Genomic DNA, 20,919 nt, shown 5'->3' with positions numbered 1-20,919 from the left:
TACTCACTGCTTTGAGAAGTCTTAGGTTTGGCAATATATTTAAGGATGGGATTTCGCTTCTTGTCATCCGCCGAATCGCGGTCTTTGTCTTTCTTCGCGTTGCTGTACTGTGAAGACAAATAGCCTGGGGTCAGCTATAGTTATATGTTCTAGAGTAGGGGTCTCTAAACTATGGCCCTTCAGGTGTTGAGGGACTGCAAGTTCCATGAGGCCTTGCGAGACTCTGAAAGCCACAGGCAAGACTCCCAGAGGCAGAGGCATGATGGGACTTGTAGTACCTCAACAGCTGGAGGGCCACAGTTTGAAGACCCCTGTTCTAGAGAAATCAAAAAAGAACCTGATTAAGAATGATCTGCAACCATAAGAAAAGAAGGGGGGAGCTAAAAATGTCAGTAGAGCATGTTTTCGATATCCAGAGTGCAAATTGCCCACCTTTGGATGTGGCTGTGACAATGCATGTAATCACAGTTAATGGGCTCATGATATAAATTGTCTGAAATTGAAGAATATGGAGTTGCTGTTGGATAAGATATGCAGCCTCTATATGCAATGATTTTGTTACTATGTATCTAAAGAGTTACATTTGAAGGATGTGTATTCAGCAGCAGTACCATTCATGGAGGACACCTGGATGGCAGATAGATTTCTTCACAGTTAGGCCCCATTCACGCCTCAAAACCTAAAAGCTCCTCCAGGGTTGTGGCCATGATGGTACCCTTGTGAAAATATTTTGGGCCTGTCCTGGCCTTTCATTGGTGTGGTGTAAAATTTCTGAAGTGGCCTCTGCTGTGGCAGATGCACCGGTGCATTTATCTGTGCAGATTTGCTTACTGGGAGCCCCTATCTTGGGAATACAGACCGAAGCTATGAGGCTAATTCACACCATCTGTGTCTCAACCCTATGGGCCATTGCCCTTCATTGGAAGTTTCCTACAGTGCCATTGGCCTCAGTTCTACGTAGAGCCGATGTGGTGATGCTCATGGAATGTATTCATTATACGTTACTGGATAGGATGCACTTATTCGACAGAAAATGGGATGCTTGGAAAACTCAAAGACATTTATTGTCTGACTGATGGATATACATGATGTAACTGATAGTTTTCCTCTGTTGGTAGCCTCATTGCTCTGCCTACCTTCCTGCCTACCTTGTTCATGTACTTACTTTTTATGTCTTACATGATTGTACTTTATTTGGATGATTATTACATATGTGCCTATTTTATGTTGTATCCTATACTTTATGCTGTTATGCTGTTTTTGCAGTCTATTCCTTAGAAAAAACATTTGTAAACAAAAAAAAACCTAAAGCTCCAAAATTCTCACCATCCAAAAGCCTATGCATCTTAACGGTGGCCATTCACATATGGATGACAGCTTGCACAACAGAGGCAGGTTAGCGGCATTAACAGTTTATGTTTGGACCCTATATGACACCCTGATGATTTGGGGTCCCCCTTTGGCATACAATATAAATAAGTGGCAATCCCCCTTTTAGGATGGAGATTTACATGTTGGATTATACCAGGTTCATATGTCTCACCACCCTCATTGGTCAACTTTAGGACGATATAATCTTTATTGACCTAGCCTCCGCCAGTTCACTCCCACACCTGTCCCCAGGCTGAGACACCATATACTATTGACCCCAACTCCTCCTGGCTGAGTTGTTGTACCTCCATTTAGGTTGTTTTTTTAGCTCTCCTACACCTCTTGAAGAGGAGGGGTCTCCCGCAAAATGTATTGAGACAGTTAACCCATATGGAAGATACCGCAAGCATGTGTAGAGGTCATTGGACTTAACATCTGTATCGATCTATCAACAGTGGGGTCTATACATCTACCGGGCATTAGTTTAAGGGAGCCAATTGTGTTAACACGACTTGTATGATATGTACAGCTGATTCTTGTGCTTTTAGAACAATAGTTTTGTAAACTCTAATAAAGGTATTTCATTGACTCTTTGAAGTGTGCACCTTAAAAGTCCATCTTTCTCTTTTTATATTAATAAAGCCATTCACATAAGAATGTTCAAGTGCCTATAGCTTGACAGCTGGAGCTCCAAGAGCTACGGGAGTTAATATTGAGGCAGATTTGGGAGTGTCTGCCTATAGACTTCAATAGGAAATCCTGAAAACGCTCAGACAAGGGATGTACCTCTGTTGCATATGGTTGGCATTACAGCTCACCAAACTGCAAGCAATGCATATGGTTGCTGCATGGTGGTGCAGATTTTAAGGGTTAAAATAGGCAATGAAGAGGATCCATCATGGATGGTTCTTCAGAGGGCTAACGCTACTGTAGCCATTCCCGCCGGGAGAACATAGTGATTAATGCTAGGGACTATAATAGCCGTTAGCAATATTCGCATGCTAGTTGTACCCAATGACTTGGGTACAATCAGCCTGCCATAGATGGTTCGAATCTCGTCCGGACCCTGATTTGAAACATATATGGCCAGCTTAGATGTGCACAGCAGTATGGAGGACAGGGTGGACAAAAATCAATGATTTTTTTAAAAAAATTTAAAAAAATCAGATTTTTTTTATTTAAATTGGATTTATTTTATTTAAATCTGATTTTTTAAAATAAAATGCTTTTTGAGGAAAATATATTACCATCCAAAGGTTATTCCATCATGAAATAAAGATTAGTTTTTTAATTATGTAGAATAAGGCTGTATATGTTTAATGTTTTTGGTAAATAAATTCCATTAATCCATTCACAATGTCATGCTCTTCCAGAGGTCTTTGTAAGATTATTGGGCAGTTTCTCTGTCTACAAGATATTATCACAGATGATCGGTTTACTTTTGCAGTTCTCAAAACTGAATTTGACTCAGCGGAGATCACATGCCTCTTCTTCACAGCAAAAATGTTATAACATGAACAGAGTTAAGAAAAAGACCTTAATCCTAACTTCTACAAACCTATGAATACAGAATCAACCCCTTCACTGCTAAGTTTCAAGAAGTTCAGTGAATAGAATAGAAACAATATTTTTCTGATTGTTTGGAGTGCAATAGATCTGCACAAGAAGAAAGTGAAACTAAGTGTGAGGAGGAAGGGGCTGACAGTCTAAGTTTCTTAAAATATATATATTTTGTTTAGCCAAATTAGTTAACAAACATGGATGTTTAACCAAATCACATATGCTGGAATGTTATTGTTTCAGTTGAATAAATCTATTTAAATTGTTATTATTAAGGTAATGATTATTTTTCTCCTTCCTAAGTACAACAGAAAAGTTGTCCAAATATGAATGATTAACCTATTAAACTGGGGATAAAAAAACTAATATGAAAAGTTGTTGTTCTAAAAATCTTCATCTACTTGTATATTAAAGTTATACCAGCAAGAATTAGTCTTTATGTAGAAAACTAGGATTTAAATCAAGCCTTACTGACTAGTGATTTAAATCGTGATTTAAATCGTGATTTAAATCAGTTTGATTTAAATCAAATCCACCCTGATGGAGGAACACAATAGTAGTGGTTTACACTGTTCACAACTATGAGGTCCTGTTCCTTGATACTGATAAAAAGGAGCCAGAAGGAAGTGTTAGAATGAGATCAGGTAGATAACAGAGCAGCAACAATTATACTACAGGGGGTATCTCAGTTCTGGCTCCCAGTACTAGAGTTTCCATCTGACAATTACTTGAAAATAAAAAAAACTGCTAGAATAGAGTTTGTTTTATTGTATTTACAGCAAGAGAAGCTTCACATGCCCAAAAGTTGCATCAAAAGTAGCTGACCAATGGAGAAACAGGAGAAAAGTAGCATAAAAGATGGCGTCAGTGGGTGTATCGACAAGGGACCACAAGGGATGGCTTTTGTCTGTCATTGCCGGAGAAGGGCAAACAGATGAGGAGAGTCTGCCATAATGTGAAAGTATGCTATGCACACTTGAACTGTATGGAAAAAGCACTGGAACTACAGTTCCACAGAAAATATATCTAAAAAAAGGGGATTAAAATAAATACTAAAAATTCTTGCAAATGGCCATTTATAAAACATTTGCTGGACAAATGTGTCACACATTCATGCAGACTGAACATATTTTCCCCGTATCATCTGTAATAGATTAATTCCTATGATTGCCAGCGCCATCTAGTTATCAGAATGCAGAATAGTTGTCTGAAATGGCTCAATGAACAGATATACCATGTTTTGCCCACTAGACTAAGCTGAAAATCGCAGGAATTTATTTGTTACAAAAACTACAGGAAAAATTCAACCAACCTGCATGAGTTTCTGCGAGATTTGTACAACGAATGTTTTTTAAATAGACCCTTACGCTATAGGGTGGCAAACTGCACCAAGTTAAAAAAAAACAAAAAAACATCACTCACCTTCTTCGCCTTGTTTAGGAAAGGAAGCCATTTGTCTTTGTCGGGAATACTTTGGGATTTCTCAGCGACGCTGGCGGAAGGGAACTCTCGAAAGCTAATGCCAGCGTGACTCATATATGTTCTCAGTGCAAAATTCATAGGAGAACTGTAAAGCAAGAGAAAGATCATTTTATTAAAAAAAATAATCACTACCTTCCTACAATTTCTATAAATAAAGTTTTTGTCCATGACAAAAAAGAATTGAGCTCTGTAATTTCAAAGCCATTGTTTCTAATTTTTAGGGACTCTAATGATTGGCATAGTACCACTGGATTGGCGTAAGGCCAATGTGGTGCCAATATTTAAAAAGGGGTCAAAATCTTTGATTATAATTATAGACCTGTTAGTTTAACTTCTATAGTTGGGAAGATACTGGAGAGTTTAATAAAAGACCACATAGATGAGTTCTTGCTGGAAAAAAATATGTTATGCAACAGACAGCATGGATTCATGAAAGACAGAAGTTGTCAAACAAATCTGATTTCTTTTTATGAGGAGGTGAGCAAAATCTCGGACAGAGGGGTGGCTGTGGACGTGGTATACTTGGACAGAGGGATGGCAGTGGACGTGGTATACTTGGATTTTGTAAAAGCGTTTGGCACAGTTCCCCACACATGGCTAATGTGTAAGGTAAAGTCTACAGGCTTGGAAAAATCCATATGTAAATGGACAGAAAACTGGCTAAAACATTCAGAGAGTAGTGGTTAATGATTCATACTCTGAATGGTCTGGGATCAACAGTGGTGTACCCCAAGGTTCAGTGTTCAGTCTTTGCAGATGACACCAAGCTGTGCAGTGGAATAACGTCCTTACAGGATGTCTGCAATTTACAAGCCGACCTCAATGCTCTGCGTAATTGGGCAACTATGTGGCAAATTAGATTTAATGTTGATAAATGTAAGGTTCTGCACTTGGGGGCTAAGAATATGCATGCATCATACATACTGGGGGGGGGGGGGGGTACAACTGGGTGGAATCAATGGTGGAGAAGGATCTGGGGGTTCTGGTAGATCACAAGCTTAATAATGGCATGCAATGCCAAGCTGCAGTTTCTAAAGCGAGCAAAATCCTCTCTTGTATTAAAAGAGGTATAGACTCCAGAGAGAGAGATATCATATTACCCCGGTACAAATCATTAGTAAGACCTCATCTGGAATATGCAGTTCAGTTTTGGGCACCAATTCACAAAAAGAACATTGGGGAACTGGAGAAAGTACAGAGAAGGGCAACCAAACTGATAAGAGGCATGGAGGAGATCAGCTATGAGGAAAGATTAGAGGAACTGAATGTATTCTCTCTTAAGAAGAGGAGATTAAGGGGGGATATGATCTCCATGTATAATACATAAGGGGGGATATGATCACCATGTATAATACATAAGGGGGATATGATCTCCATGTATAATACATAAGGGGGGATATGATCTCCATGTATAATACATAAGGGGGGATATGATCAACATGTATAATACATAAGGGGGGATATGATCTCCATGTATAATACATAAGGGGGATATGATCACCATGTATAATACATAAGGGGGATATGATCACCATGTATAATACATAAGGGGGGTATGATCTCCATGTATAATACATAAGGAGGGGATATGATCTCCATGTATAATACATAAGGGGGGATATGATCTCCATGTATAATACATAAAGTGAGATATGATCTGCATGTATAATACATAAGGGGAGATATAATCTCCATGTATAATGCATAAGGGGGGATATGATCCCCATGTATAATACATAAGGGGGGATATGATCTCCATGTATAATACATAAGGGGGATATGATCTTCATGTATAATACATAAGGGGGGATATGATCTCCATGTATAATGCATAAGGGGGGATATGATCCCCATGTATAATACATAAGGGGGGGATATGATCTCCATGTATAATGCATAAGGGGGGATATGATCCCCATGTATAATACATAAGGGGGGCTATGATCTTCATGTATAATACATAAGGGGGGATATGATCTTCATGTATAATACATAAGGGGGGATATGATCTCCATGTATAATACATAAGGGCGGATATGATCTCCATGTATAATACATAAGGGGGATATGATCTCCATGTATAATACATAAGGGGGGATATGATCTCCATGTATAATACATAAGGGGGGATATGATCACCATGTATAATACATAAGGGGGGATATGATCTCCATGTATAATACATAAGGGGGGATATGATCTCCATGTATAATACATAAGGGGGATATGATCACCATGTATAATACATAAGGGGGGATATGATCTCCATGTATAATACATAAGGGGGGATATGATCAACATGTATAATACATAAGGGGGATATGATCTCCATGTATAATACATAAGGGGGGATATTATCTCCATGTATAATACATAAGGGGGGATATGATCTCCATTTATAATACATAAGGGGGATATGATCTCCATGTATAATACATAAGGGGGGATATGATCTCCATGTATAATACATAAAGGGGGGGATATGATCACCATGTATAATACATAAGGGGGGATATGATCTCCATGTATAATACATAAGGGGGGATATGATCTCCATGTATAATACATAAGGGGGGATATGATCTCCATTTATAATACATAAGGGGGATATGATCTCCATGTATAATACATAAGGGGGATATGATCTCCATGTATAATACATAAGGGGGGATATGATCACCATGTATAATACATAAGGGGGGATATGATCACCATGTATAATATATAAGGGGGGATATGATCTCCATGTATAATACATAAGGGGGGATATGATCACCATGTATAATACATAAGGGGGGATATGATCTCCATGTATAAATACATCAGTGGTTCATATAGTGAACTCGGTGTAGAGCTATTCACCCTGAGGTCATCACAGAGGACAAGGGGGCACTCTTTACGTCTGGAGGAAAAGAAATTGAATCTCCAAATACAGAAAGGTTTCTTCACAGTGACAGCTGTGAAAATGTGGAATAGACTCCCTCAAGAGTTGGTTCTGGCCAGCTCAGTGGATTGCTTTACAAAAGTCCTGGATTCTTTCTTGGATACACAGAATATAACTGGATATAACATTTATAGGTAAAGTTGATCCAGGGAATATCCGATTGCCTCTCGGGGGATCAGGAAGGAATTTTGTTTCCCAGCAGGAGCAAATTGTATCATGCTTTGCTGGGATTTTTTGCCTTCCTCTAGATCAACTGTGGGTGTAGGATTATGACTTTTTTTTTTTTTTAATGGTTGAACTGGATGGACTTTCGTCTTTTTCAGCCATGTAACTGTGACTAGTAAGAAAAATAATTTGTACTGGGCAAAAAAAAAAAAAAAAGAAAAGGAACATAGCATAGCGCCATTTGAATCTGAACTCCAGGCAGATATAATAGACACATATTAATACCGCCCTGTTATGAACAATACATTATTAAATGCATTTTGTAAGTGTAAGTATCTGAATTTGACCTGGCATCAGCCTCCTGTACAGCAAAACTCAGACTGGAAGAGGTGCTGTTATTTTAATCAGCATGCCAATAGGAAGAGAACAGAGTGACAGAGGAATGAGCTAATCAGTCTTCTGATTCTCTTTTCACTGTCTAGTCAATTGGTGAGAGTGAGAAGGCGACTTGTAAATGAAAGTGACACTGCAGCAGAAAAAAACAAAAATCTGCACTGGAAGGCACAGCTGTGCTGTCTGTTATAGCTGTGTACATCTCAGGACAGGATGGACACAAATACAAATGTTTGGCTGGTAAACCAGTCCCCCATATATATATTTAATCTGTGAATTTAGCTGTGAAAATCATTCTCAATAAGAGCCTACAGCATGTGCTATATAATCAGACATACTGACAATAAACTATGCCTGATCATACAAATGTTGTAATAAGATCATATATAATGGCTATGGACCACCATGTACAATGTCTTATTTGACAGTTCAGGCTGTGATCATTAACAGGAAAACTTTATACAGTAACCAAAAAAAAAAAACCCATCAAAAAATGATATGGGGCCCTAAAGACTATAGATGGAAGTTTGGATAATAGTCTGCCGACTATTATCTACAAACAGTCATGAATTTCAGTTCCTTTTATGGCGCGCCAGCTTTACATGAATTTTACATACATTGAGAGTCTTTGTGTTATTTGTGCACCGTAAAAGCAGTGAGCTTTAAAATCCTGCAGGATGTGACAAGATATATATACATTTCTGCTATGGCTGAGTGGTGCAGGTTAAACAGAGGGATTTGTGGGATCTAATATTCCGAGCTGCTGAGCACACAACCTTATATGCACATAAGTAATGCACAGGCCTGCAAACACCGCTGCATACCACCCAGGGGCTGACTGGGGAGAAGGCAAGTGGAATAGCTGTCTAATGCCTGGAGTTTGCATGTTCTCCCTGTGCCTGCGTGGGTTTCCTCTGGGAACTCCGGTTTCCTCTCACACTCCAAAGACATGCTGGTCGGTGAACTGGCTCTTGTCTAAGTTGTCCCAGGTATGGGCATGTATGAATGTGACTTAGGGACCTTAGATTGTACGCCCCTTGAGGGTTAGGGACCTTAGATTGTACGCCCCTTGAGGGTTAGGGACCTTAGATTGTACGCCCCTTGAGGGTTAGGGACCTTAGATTGTACGCCCCTTGAGGGTTAGGGACCTTAGATTGTACGCCCCTTGAGGGTTAGGGACCTTAGATTGTACGCCCCTTGAGGGTTAGGGACCTTAGATTGTACGCCCCTTGAGGGTTAGGGACCTTAGATTGTACGCCCCTTGAGGGTTAGGGACTGATGTGAATGTACAATATATATGTAAAGCACTGTGTAAATTGATGGCGCTATATAAATACCTGAAATAAATAATGTAGTATTAACCTAAACCACCCTCTTTTTCACAGGCAACAGGGGGTGCAAAGACAGGCAGTTTGACAACTGAATTTAAAGCCTGAAATACAGCTGGAGGGGGCTGTTCACAATGCTTTGCAACGTGGCTGTGGCAAATTTATTGCAGCATGTCCAGTTGACAGGCTGCACCGCCAGGCAAACTCAAGTCAATGGGGCCACCCAACAACTGCAAGCCAAACACTTGGCTCATGGTTGCCGTGTGTTAATCTCATTGCCTGTCTAAGCCAAAGGCACTTGGCTCATGGTTGCCGTGTGTTAATCTCATTGCCTGTCTAACTCAATGGCACTTGCCTCATGGTTGCCGTGTCCTAATCTCATTCCCTGTCTAAGTCAATGGCACTTGGCTCATGGTTGCCGTGTGTTAATCTCATTGCCTGTCTAAGCCAATGGCACTTGGCTCATGGTTGCCGTGTGTTAATCTCACTGCCTGTCTAAGTCAATGGTACTTGGATCATGGTTGCAATGCATTAGTCCTATTGACTTTTCGATTGGCAAAAAAAAAAGAAAAACTGCCTCCTAAACTCCTGTAAGCGGCTGCTTAGCCGAACTCTCAAAACATTGGATCGCTTTTTAGAGAATGGGCTAGTGTGAACCTAGTCTTCATCTTTGATACTTTTTAATTACTTAGTTCAATTACTGAGTAACAATTTCTATGAGCTCCAGTGGTGTCACTTAAAGTAAACAACTTTTGCCACTTCTCGTGCCACCAAGACTTTAATAATGTATTGGAGCTGGACTCCACCATTGATATCAGTGACCATCATCCAGAGGTGGAATCCTCCATTGATATCAGTGACCATCATCCAGAGGGGGAAACCTCCATTGATATCGGTGACCATAATCCAGAGGTGGAATGCTCCGATAATATCAGTGACCATCAATCAGAGGTGGAATCCTCCACTGATATCAGTGACTATCTAGAGGGGGAATCCTCCATTGAAATCAGTGACCATCATCTGAAGGTGGAATCCTTTATTGATCTCAGTGACAATCATCCAGAAGTGGAATCCTCCATTGGTTTCAGTGACCATCATCAAGAGGTGGAATCCTCCATTGGTTTCAGTGACCATCATCAAGAGGTGGAATCCTCCATTGATCTCAGTGACCATCATCCAGAGGTGGAACCCTTTATTGATCTCAGTGACCATCATTCATAGGGGGAATCTTCCATTTATATCAGTAACTATAATCCAGAGATGAAATCCTTCATTGATATCAGTGACCATGTTCCAGAGCTAGAATCCTCCATTGATATCAGTCACCATGATCCAGAGCTGGAATCCTCTATTGATATCAGTGACCATCATCCAGAGGTGAAAGCCTTCATTGATCACAGTGACCATCATTCCATACATAGAGAGGGGGAATCCTCCATAGATCACAGATCCAGAGGGGGAATCCTCCATTGATATCAGTGACCATCAACCAGAGGTGGAATCCTCCATTGATATCAGTAACCATCATCCCATACATAGAGATCAGTTGGCAGCATAGCCATGACTACTGAGTGTGAACTTAGCCCTTATCTTTGCTACATTTAAATAAATCAGTTAGATTATTGAGTAATGGGCTACAGAAGAGGCACCCAAATTAAGCTTTGGTGATTTTGCCACTAAAATTACCATGATTTATACTATGCACTGGAGGAGGAATCCTCCATTGATATTAGAGTCTATCTCTCCACTCATAGAGGCCAGTAGGCAATGCAGTCAAGCCTAATGAGTGTATTGGGTCTCTCACCAGTGTCATGTGCCTAAATAACTCCCCTTCCTAGGACAGCCAGATTATGAGATCTGACTGTAGAAGATGATTGTTGGTAATTTTATTATTTAAAGACTTTAATGCATGTAACTGGGGGCTTTGCTAAGTCTTTATTCTGGTGCCTAGCTTCACATTTAATGTTTGGAACCAAACAAACAAATATTTACCACCCATATCTATATGGCGGCCTTTCTCAACCAAAGTTCCATGGCAATTTCTACCTATCAGATTAGTCAGCACTGACACCACTGATCATTTTAGCTATCTGATTGAGAAGGCGAAGGGGCATTCTTCCTACTGACCACCTTACCAATGTACCATCAGCTTTACATATAGTAATTATTGGCAGGTGTTCCCTGAGACCTGAAGAGCTCCTCCACGTTCAAAAAGTTGAGAAAGGTCACTATATGGTGTAGCCACTTGAGCTTTTATTGTGCTAAAATTTAGACTATAAAACCCAATATTAATAAATATACACAACTTAGACAAAATGATATTAGTGATTATTAAGCCTCAATGGATAAAACCAAACCAAATCTTCCAGTATAATCACTTCCTACCACTTCAAATGTGGATGATCCCACTAATATCAACATACCTTCTTTCCTCTTCATACTTTGACCTGAAAAGAAAAATAATTAATTAATGTATGAAACTATGAATCTAATCAACAATGAATGGAAGGAGGTTAATGGTGAGAAATGGGAAAATGGAGATGGAGAAAGAAATAGGAAAACAAGCTGATAATCCAACAGTACAGGGTAAATCAGGAGAGCAATGTGCTGCCAATAAAATGGGAGGGTGCACTGCCCTGTCCTATCATGTGATGAGAGGACAGGACTGCATATGATGCAAGAAGGCAAATGGGAAAACAAACTGAAAGGGGAAAGAGTGGAGTCTTTTGGTGCTGAATAACGATTTATTAGTATCCTTCTATTATATGAGACCACAAGAAGTTGTGAACTAGTCTGTAAGATTACAGGGCTGCATGTAACATGGGTCTGGAGGTACACAGGAAAGATGCTGGATTACAGCAGCCTAACAGATGATGCAAAGAGCCCTTCAGCAGTACTGACCAGGATAAAAAAAATAGATATAAACTTCTGTGACTGCATAGATGAGGACTGGATCAAAATGATTCATAGTTCCTGTCTCATGGAGCCCTCTCCCAGACTTCATGGAACCATGGCTGATTTAATTATTTTAATTAAAATATGGCACTTACTAACAATATTCACACCTCCCATCATGTTCTTGGACAAACATCTGTCTTGACACATTTTATTCCACAATGGTCATTGGTTTATGATAACAGAAGGAACCACGTGGGTATAAATGCTGGGGTACGTTTCTGACCTTCATTTGAACTAAAGAAGCCACTTAGATGAGTGGTGAAATGTCCTCAATATTACTACACTACAGGATTAAGGTGACCGAGGGACCCCTGTGATAATAAATTACTGGGTTATGTCCAGACCATCATTTGAACTGAAGAATCCATCTCCGCACTATGTTTCACACTGACATTAAGCGCAACCCGTACGAAGTGCTGTTATTTAAACCATTAGTGGGCCTACTTCACCCTGAACGGCAGCTGGGATCGCACCTATTTATGGCCACCAAGCTGACGATTGCGAGGGCTTGGAAGACTCCCCTCCTCAGCTTTGAGGCTATCAAAACCCGGATGAACTTTATAATGGTCAACGAAAAATTGACAGCTATACTGTTAGGCACCCATACAAAATTTTTGCAGACATGGCGTCCTTGGCTTGATATAGCTCAACCGTCGAGATTCGACCAGTCCCTCCTGTCAATATAAACCTTATATACCAGTATATATTTTTTTTTCTCTCTATTTCTTTTTTTTTCTCTGCTGCGATCCCCCTGGAGCCCCCCCCCCCCTTTTTTTTTTTGTTTTTGTTTGTCTTTGCTCTTTTCTTTCCTCTTGTCTAGTCTGTCTTCTTCAGGCTATCTGTGCTGACTGTGATCTGTGTATTGAGCCCTGTATCGGCAATACTGCATCCATGTGCTTGACTTCTTAGAGAGCCTACGTGTTCAGTACCTCTCTATATTCAGAGAGGCTCCTTCTTCTATTCTTCTCGCACTCTGTATGCAGATACAGTAATAATCTCTCCTTAGAGTTCATTATGTTATTGGTCTCAAAATGTCTATCATTTTTTAAACTTATTGTGTTTTCTTCCTATACGGCACTTATGTACACAGTTTATTTTCATGCTTTCTCATCAGTACTTACTTTGTATTATTCATCGAATCCTTTGTATGTTATATTCTTACTGGTCATTGCATATGTTTTTGACTGATTTTTTTTTTGCTGTTTCCTACTCTATAATAAAATTCTTTGTAAAAGAACTGAAGAATCCACTTGGATTATGTGGTGAAATGTCTTCAATGTTACTATATTAAAGGATTAAGGTGAAAGAGGGACACATATGGATATTAATGCTGGAGTACTGTTGGAACTAAAGAAGCCACTTGGAGGAGTGGTAAAATGTCTTCAACGTTACTATACTACAGGGTTGAGATGAAAGAGGGACCCGTATGAACATAAATGCTGGAGTACTGTGTGTCCAACCATCATTGGAACTAAAGAAGCCATTTGGATATGTGGTGAAATGTCTTGAACATTACTACACTACAGAATTAAGGTGGCTGAGGGACCCATATGGGTATAAATGCTGGCGTATGTTCCTGACCTTTATTTGAACTAAAGAAGCCACTTGGGTGAGTGTTAAAATGTCTTCACCTTTACTAAACCACAGTCCAGATGAAGGCTACCAACTACTACTAGCTTTACAATGACCTGGATTAATGATAAGACACACCATGGAACTAAAGAAAATGGTAAGAAACATACTGAAAGACATCAAGAGGAGCAAAGTCTTCCAGCACCACACAGCATTTCAATAAAAATTTGGTTACTAAAGTAATCAAAAGTTCGTAACTAATTTCAGGGCTCTGTGTGAGAGGGATAGTAATATGATGTAAGTGTTAAAATGGAGGAAAGTTGGGACGCACACAGATGGTGGAAGGAGCACAGTCCCCCAGCAGAAGTCCCAATGGTAAAATGCACTTCTGTGGGGAACCAAGATCCCACATGCAACTCTTAAGAAAAGATGAAAGTGTATTTTTGTGACTTCCCACTAGATGAAAACTCACAGGATTTCCCTCAGATGTTCTATCTGCTTAAGGGCAACATCATGCTCTCTATGCGGATCTGAATCAAGGTCGAGAAGGTCATTCTCTCCGTACAGACTCCCAAGGCCCATTGTTCGCTTTGACCTGGAAGAAAGCAGGATGAAAATACTTTTTTGTATATGGAAACACCAGCAAAATATCCAGTGAATGACACTGAACACAAAGAAATGGTTTTAGCTATTATAGCACGTTAAGTAATGCTCATTCTCTTGTTACAATGAAACTTTTCAGAGCCTGTAGTTCTGCCCTAGTCCCCCACCTGCTCTCTGGGCTACCAGCACTCTGTATGGCCAAAAGTGTGGGAATACCTGACCATCACACCTCTATGAAATTGTGTGCCAACCTTGTGAAGACTTACAGGAAACGTTTGACCTCTGTCATTGCCAACAAAGGATATATAACAAAGTATTGAGATGAACTTTTGATATTGACCAAATACTTATTTTCCACCATAATTTGCAAATAAATTATTTCCAAATCAGCCAATGGGATTGTCTGGATTTGTTTTCTCATTTTGTCTCTCATAGTTGAGGTCTACCTATGATGCCAATTATAGGCCTCTCTCATCTTTTTAAGTGGGAGAACTTGCACAATTGGTAGCTGACTAAATACTTTTTTGCCCCACTGTATATATATTCGTGATTCAAATTTGATGTTTTAGTATACTTATTTTATTGAGCAAGCGCCTATCTAGTTATGGTTTGTTATTTAGAGTGTATATTCACTTAATAGGGGCATCTGCGTCTAGTGCTTGATTATGTCAGAATTTATCATTTTATTTTAGTATATACCTACACCAGGTCTCATGGGCGTCACAATAATGCTTTTTTTGATTTAAAGGAAAATCCAACCTAACTCTGCTTTTTAGAACATAGTCTTTTAATTACAACATTTCTGACATTCTCAAATGGAAAAGAAGAGATTACCTATAATCTTGTATCTGCTCCTGTATCTCTGGTATCATGGCTTCCTGGGCATCACTCAATGCGCTACGAATATCTTCAGAGCACAGTAAACGGGAATCTATTGAATCCAAACATTTCCGATCAAAGCTTGGAAGACACCAACTAAATTAGCAGCAAAGCTACAGTTTCATTATTCCATGACTGCTGCATAAGAGTCGAATGAAAAGTCCACAGTGGAACATAATAGCATCTGTCTGAGCCGCGCTCAGCTATTCACAGAAAGCGATGCATTCTATCAATGAATACAAAGCTTCCTCTGATTGGATAAGTAAGGGAGGCAGGCTGATGATGTCACAACCTCTGACTCATCCAATCAGAGGAAACTTTGTATTCATTGATAGAATACATCACTTTCTATGATTGGCTGATCGTCGCTCAGACAGACGCTATTATGTTCTGGGTATGGTCCCCGAACACAGTGCTGTATGCTGTATATAGCCTCAGCTATATACAATTTGTACAGCACATCCAGCGGCCTCACGTGTTAGTTTGGGCCAACTGGTCCAAATGAACTATGTCCCTTGCTATATAAAGTGTAACAAAAGCTGGAGATCAGCTTTAAAATTATGTACTGAAATAGATTTTTTTATTTTTAAACCAGAGTTTAGTGTCATGTTAAGGAGGACACAGAGTAATTGCACAGATAGACAGCTAATTCTGTAATCTACAAATTTCTATACTTCATTTATTTATTTCAGGTACTTATATAGCGCCGTCAATTTACGCGGCACTTTACATATATATTGTACATTCACATCAGTCCCTAACCCTCAAGGGGTGTACAATCTAAGGTCCCTAACTCACATACTAGGGCCAATTTAGACAGGATCCAATTCACCTACCAGCATGTCTTTTGGAGTGTAGGAGGAAACCGGAGTACCCGGAGGAAGCCCATACAGGCACAGGGAGAACATGCAAACTCCAGGCAGGTGGTGCCGTGGTTGGGATTCGAACCAACGACCCTAGTACTGCCAGGTGGAAGTGCTAACCATTTAGCCACTGTGCTGCCCTACATGCAATATTAAAGTGAAACACAGTAGTTCTAACCCTGTAAATACTGTACACTACACTTTCCATTTATGTACAACATAGCAATTTTTATTAGGTAACACCTCTGGTTCATCAGCTATCGGGGGACAAATTCAGGAAATAAAATTGGACCAGCCTAGAGGCTCACATGGTATTCAGATACACCAGTTCCTCTAAAATGGGCTGAAAATTGACAAACTGCAAAGGCATAATAAATACAAAAATGTAATAAATATAACATATTTCTGATATATATATATATATATATACACACACACACACTGACACACTGGATTTAAAATACAGATTGATCATTTACTTACCAATTTCATTCAGCAGCTGTTCAGGAATTTTGACCCTCAGAGGCTGAAAAACAGGACAAAATAGTGAACATGCGTTCTGTAGGCAACAGTTGATATAGCATAGGGATGGTCATACACAGCATTATGGTGAAGGGAACAGAATACATTGTGGTCAGCAGAAGGATAGTGTCCCATCATTGGTGCCCGTGGGAGGAATAGTGCCCCATCATTGGTGTCAGTGGGAGGAATAGTGCCCCATCATTGGTGTTAGTGAGAAGAATAGTGCTCCATCATTGGTGTCAGTGGCAGGAATAGTGCCCCATCATTGGTGTTAGTGAGAAGAATAGTGCCCCATTATTGGTGTCAGTGGGAAAAATAGTGCCCCATCATTGGCATCATTGGGAGGAATAGTGATCCATAATAGGTGTCAGAGGGAGGAATTGTGCACCATCACTGGGATCAGTGAGGGGAATAGTGCCCCATCATTGGTATCAGTGGGAGGAATAGTGCCCCATCATTGGTATCAGTGGGAGGAATAGTGCCCCATCATTGGTATCAATGGGAGGAATAGTGCCCCATCATTGGTATCAATGGGAGGAATAGTGCCCCATCATTGGTATCAATGGGAGGAATAGTGCCCCATCATTGGTATCAATGGGAGGAATAGTGCCCCATCATTGGTATCAATGGGAGGAATAGTGCCCCATCATTGGTATCAATGGGAGGAATAGTGCCCCATCATTGGTATCAATGGGAGGAATAGTGCCCCATCATTGGTATTAGTGGGAGGAATAGTGCCTCATCATTGGTATTACTGGGAGGAATCATGCCCCATCATTGGTATTAGTGGGAGGAATAGTGCCCCATCAATGTTATCAGTGGGAGGAATAGTGTCCCATCATTGGCATCAGTGGGAGGAATAGTGCCCCATCATTGGTATCAGTGGGAGGAATAGTGCCCCATCATTGGCATCAGTGGGAGGAATAGTGTCCCATCGTTGGTATCAGTGGGAGGAATAGTGCCCCATCATTGGTATCAGTGGGAGGAATAGTGCCCCATCATTGGTATCAGTGGTAAGAATAGTGCCCCATCATTGGTATCAGTGGTAAGAATAGTGCCCCATCATTGGTATCAGAGGTAAGAATAGTGCCCCATTGTTGGGGCAGTGAGAGTAATCGTGCCCAATCATTTGTATTAGTGGGATGATTTAGGCCCCGTAATTGGTGTCAGTAGAAGGAATAGTGCTTCATCGCTGCTGTCAGCGGAAGGAATAATGTAATGTCATTGGTGCCAGTAGGAGGAATGGTGCCTTATTGTTGGGGTCAATGAAAATGATAGTGCCTTACATCAATCTGAGGAACATTGCCCCATGGGCCATATAAAGGCAAGCAAAGGGCCCCAGTTTAGACCACTTCTCTGTGTTGATAAAAGTTGTTGCTGCAGCACCCTCTTATGCCAAGCTTTTCCCATAAGGAGTGCGACAGATACATAACTATTGGTGCCCTCAAGGCTGGACTCCCCCCCCCCAATATTTTGTTTATATTGCATTATGGAGATAACTTAGGATTAGTCTGAGACCCTCATTTGTCAATGTACTGATCACAGCTGGGACTTTCTGGAGTGGATATCTCACCGATGGCACCATCGGGTTATTATAAAATTTCACTAGCCAGCAATCTCACCCTCCTGAAATGTTAGCTTTGGATGGAAATAGCCTTTATGCTTTACAGCCCAAAAAGGCCAAGAAAGGGTGTCCCCTGCTATGACAAAAAGGCGTTAGGGGCAGTTACAGTAACTTACAGCATTTTTATCCAGGAAGGCGATCCAAATCTCTTTGCCCAATGCAAAGGCATCTCTGGCGTTCTGCTGCTGGCACACCTCCGCACATAGATAGAAGAGCTGTCAGGACAGAATACAGAGTAATGAGGCAGCCGCTAGAGCAGGAAAGCATAAAACCTTTTCAATGCTTCAAAGGGAACCTGTCACCTACATGAAACTGCAGGCAGATATGTGTTTTTTTATTTTTTTTTTTGGGGGGGGGGGGAGATTTTCTTTAAGCTGAAACATCGGGATCGTAATCAGCACACCTTGGTCTAGTGATAGTCTTGTCCTTTACTTATTCACATAAAGCAACAGGCATCACAGGCCAACATTTCAAGGTATATACTCACAGACAACCGTAATGAGAAAGGCACATCCAAACCAATCACGTCAGCAGGTCAGCTCCCAAAGCACGAGAAGATCCTCAAACCTCCGACGCGTTTCGAGGGGCGATCCCCTCTTCATCAGAGCCAGTCTCAATTGTTACACAAGCAGTCTTATTATAACAAAAGGTCCCATAAGCTGAATAGGCTCCTCCCACTGGGGGGGGGGGTAATGGCCCAAATACTATACAGCTGGCTGCGAGTTAAACAATGTGTAATCACAAAGACATAGTGACGTTTAATTCGCAGCCAGCTGTATAGTATTTGGGCCATTACCCGCACCCTCCATTAGGAAGAGCCTATTCAGCTTATGGGACTTTTTGTTATAATAAGACTGCTTGTGTAACAATTGAGACTGGCTCTGATGAAGAGGGGATCGCCCCTCGAAACGCGTCGGTGGTTTGAGGGTCTTCTCGTGCTTTTGGGAACTGACCTGGTGACGTGATTGCTTTGGATACTGATATGTCACTACAGTCATTTGAGAGTATATATCTCCTGAACCTCTCAGGTAATGCACTAGGCTGGTGTGCCTTTTCTTTCCTTGTTTTGCGGTGAGCCCTTTGGGTTTCCCCCGACCCATAGAGGGCAGCAATGCCTGTGCTGATTGCTGGATGTTTTTAAGGACCGGAAATATTTCCATCAGCTTACCACTCTTGAGCGCGGGAGACGTGCTTGTTCTTTAGCAACATTTCAAGATGTGCTGATGAAGAATCCTAGTTTCCTATGAATGTATGGTGGAACCATAAGCCCTTAAGGAATACGATGGATACAATACAACTTCTCTGCTTTAAAGTGTTACTAAACCCACAACAGTAAAATCAGTCTGTATATGCAGTAAAGCATGCTTGGCATACTCACTGAGGAATCTAAGGGGTTAATCCTCTGCATTGTGTAAAAAGACTGTTTGATCCGGTCTTCTCTGATCCTCCCCTTCTTCTGTCCCCAAATCATCTGCTGATAGTACTGAGCTCTAAGAGTCACTCTGCGCGTGCTCAATTTAGTGTTTATAGCTAGAGAGTTTTTCTTTTCTTTGGACAGGTGCATGTGATCAGCACAGGGCCAATCAGCACTGTCCAGACAGAGGGTCAGGGGTTATGCAGCCTCATAGGACAGTCAGAGGAGAGTAAAAACTGCTACAAGCATTAACCAGTGCTTGGCTGGACACTGATAGAAGTCAGAAAACTGCTATATACTGTTGATGAGAAAAAGTATTTAGTAGTTTATATTTACTAAAATAATTGCATTTCTGTGTTGTGTGTACTGTGGGAGAGCAGATATAGTGAATGCAGGGTCCGGGGAGAGCAGATATAGTGAATGCAGGGTCCGGGGAGAGCAGATATAGTGAATGCAGGGTCCGGGGAGAGCAGATATAGTGAATGCAGGGTCCGGGGAGAGCAGATACAGTGAATGCAGGGTCTGGGGAGACCGGATACAGTGAATGCAGGGTCCGGGGAGAGCGGATACGGTGAATACAGGGTCCAGGGAGAGCGGATATAGTGAATGCATTGTCCAGGGAGACCGGATATAGTAAATGCAGGGTCCAAGGAGACCGGATATAGTGAATGCAGTGTCCAGGGAGACCAGATACTGTGAATGATGCATTCGGGGAGACCAGATATAGTGAATGCAGGGTCCGGGGAGACCGGATATAGTGAATGCAGGGTCCGGGGAGACCGGATATAGTGAATGCAGGGTCCGGGGAGACCGGATATAGTGAATGCAGGGTCCGGGGAGACTGGATATAATAAATGCAGGGTCTGGGGAGACCAGATACAGTCAATGCAGGGTCCGGGGAGACCAGATACAGTCAGTGCAGGGTCCGGGGAGACCAGATACAGTCAGTGCAGGGTCCGGGGAGACCAGATACAGTCAATGCAGGGTCCAGGGAGACCAGATACAGTCAATGCAGGGTCCGGGGAGACCAGATATAGTCAATGCAGGGTCCGGGGAGACCAGATACAGTCAATGCAGGGTCCGGGGAGACCAGATATAGTGAATGCAGGGTCCGGGGAGACCAGATATAGTGAATGCAGGGTCCGGGGAGACCAGATATAGTGAATGCAGGGTCTGGGGAGACCAGATATAGTGAATGCAGGGTCTGGGGAGACCAGATATAGTGAATGCAGTGTCCGGGT

General features: G+C 41.2%; 1 protein-coding gene across 5 annotated transcripts in view; it reads right to left on the bottom strand.

Moving 5' to 3' along the window:
- The window catches only part of ARHGEF11 (Rho guanine nucleotide exchange factor 11), a 292,457-nt gene that overhangs the window by 83,144 nt on the left and 188,394 nt on the right, over positions 1-20,919 (bottom strand). For all 5 annotated transcript variants that reach the window (XM_089659295.1, XM_089659290.1, XM_089659293.1 and 2 more), the window contains 7 exons: positions 18,381-18,479; positions 16,602-16,644; positions 15,211-15,307; positions 14,246-14,368; positions 11,667-11,690; positions 4,354-4,498; positions 8-107 (listed from right to left, as the gene is read on the bottom strand). In XM_089659295.1, coding sequence (XP_089515421.1) covers positions 8-107; positions 4,354-4,498; positions 11,667-11,690; positions 14,246-14,368; positions 15,211-15,307; positions 16,602-16,644; positions 18,381-18,479 — 631 coding nt within the window. The remainder of the gene's footprint in view (positions 1-7; positions 108-4,353; positions 4,499-11,666; positions 11,691-14,245; positions 14,369-15,210; positions 15,308-16,601; positions 16,645-18,380; positions 18,480-20,919) is intronic.

The sequence above is a fragment of the Staurois parvus genome, unplaced genomic scaffold (assembly GCF_062004578.1).
Source record: "Staurois parvus isolate SC_StPar_1 unplaced genomic scaffold, SC_StPar_1.0 ptg001146l, whole genome shotgun sequence".
In the NCBI taxonomy this organism is placed as follows: domain Eukaryota; kingdom Metazoa; phylum Chordata; class Amphibia; order Anura; family Ranidae; genus Staurois; species Staurois parvus.
This window is presented reverse-complemented; position numbering and strand designations above follow the sequence as displayed.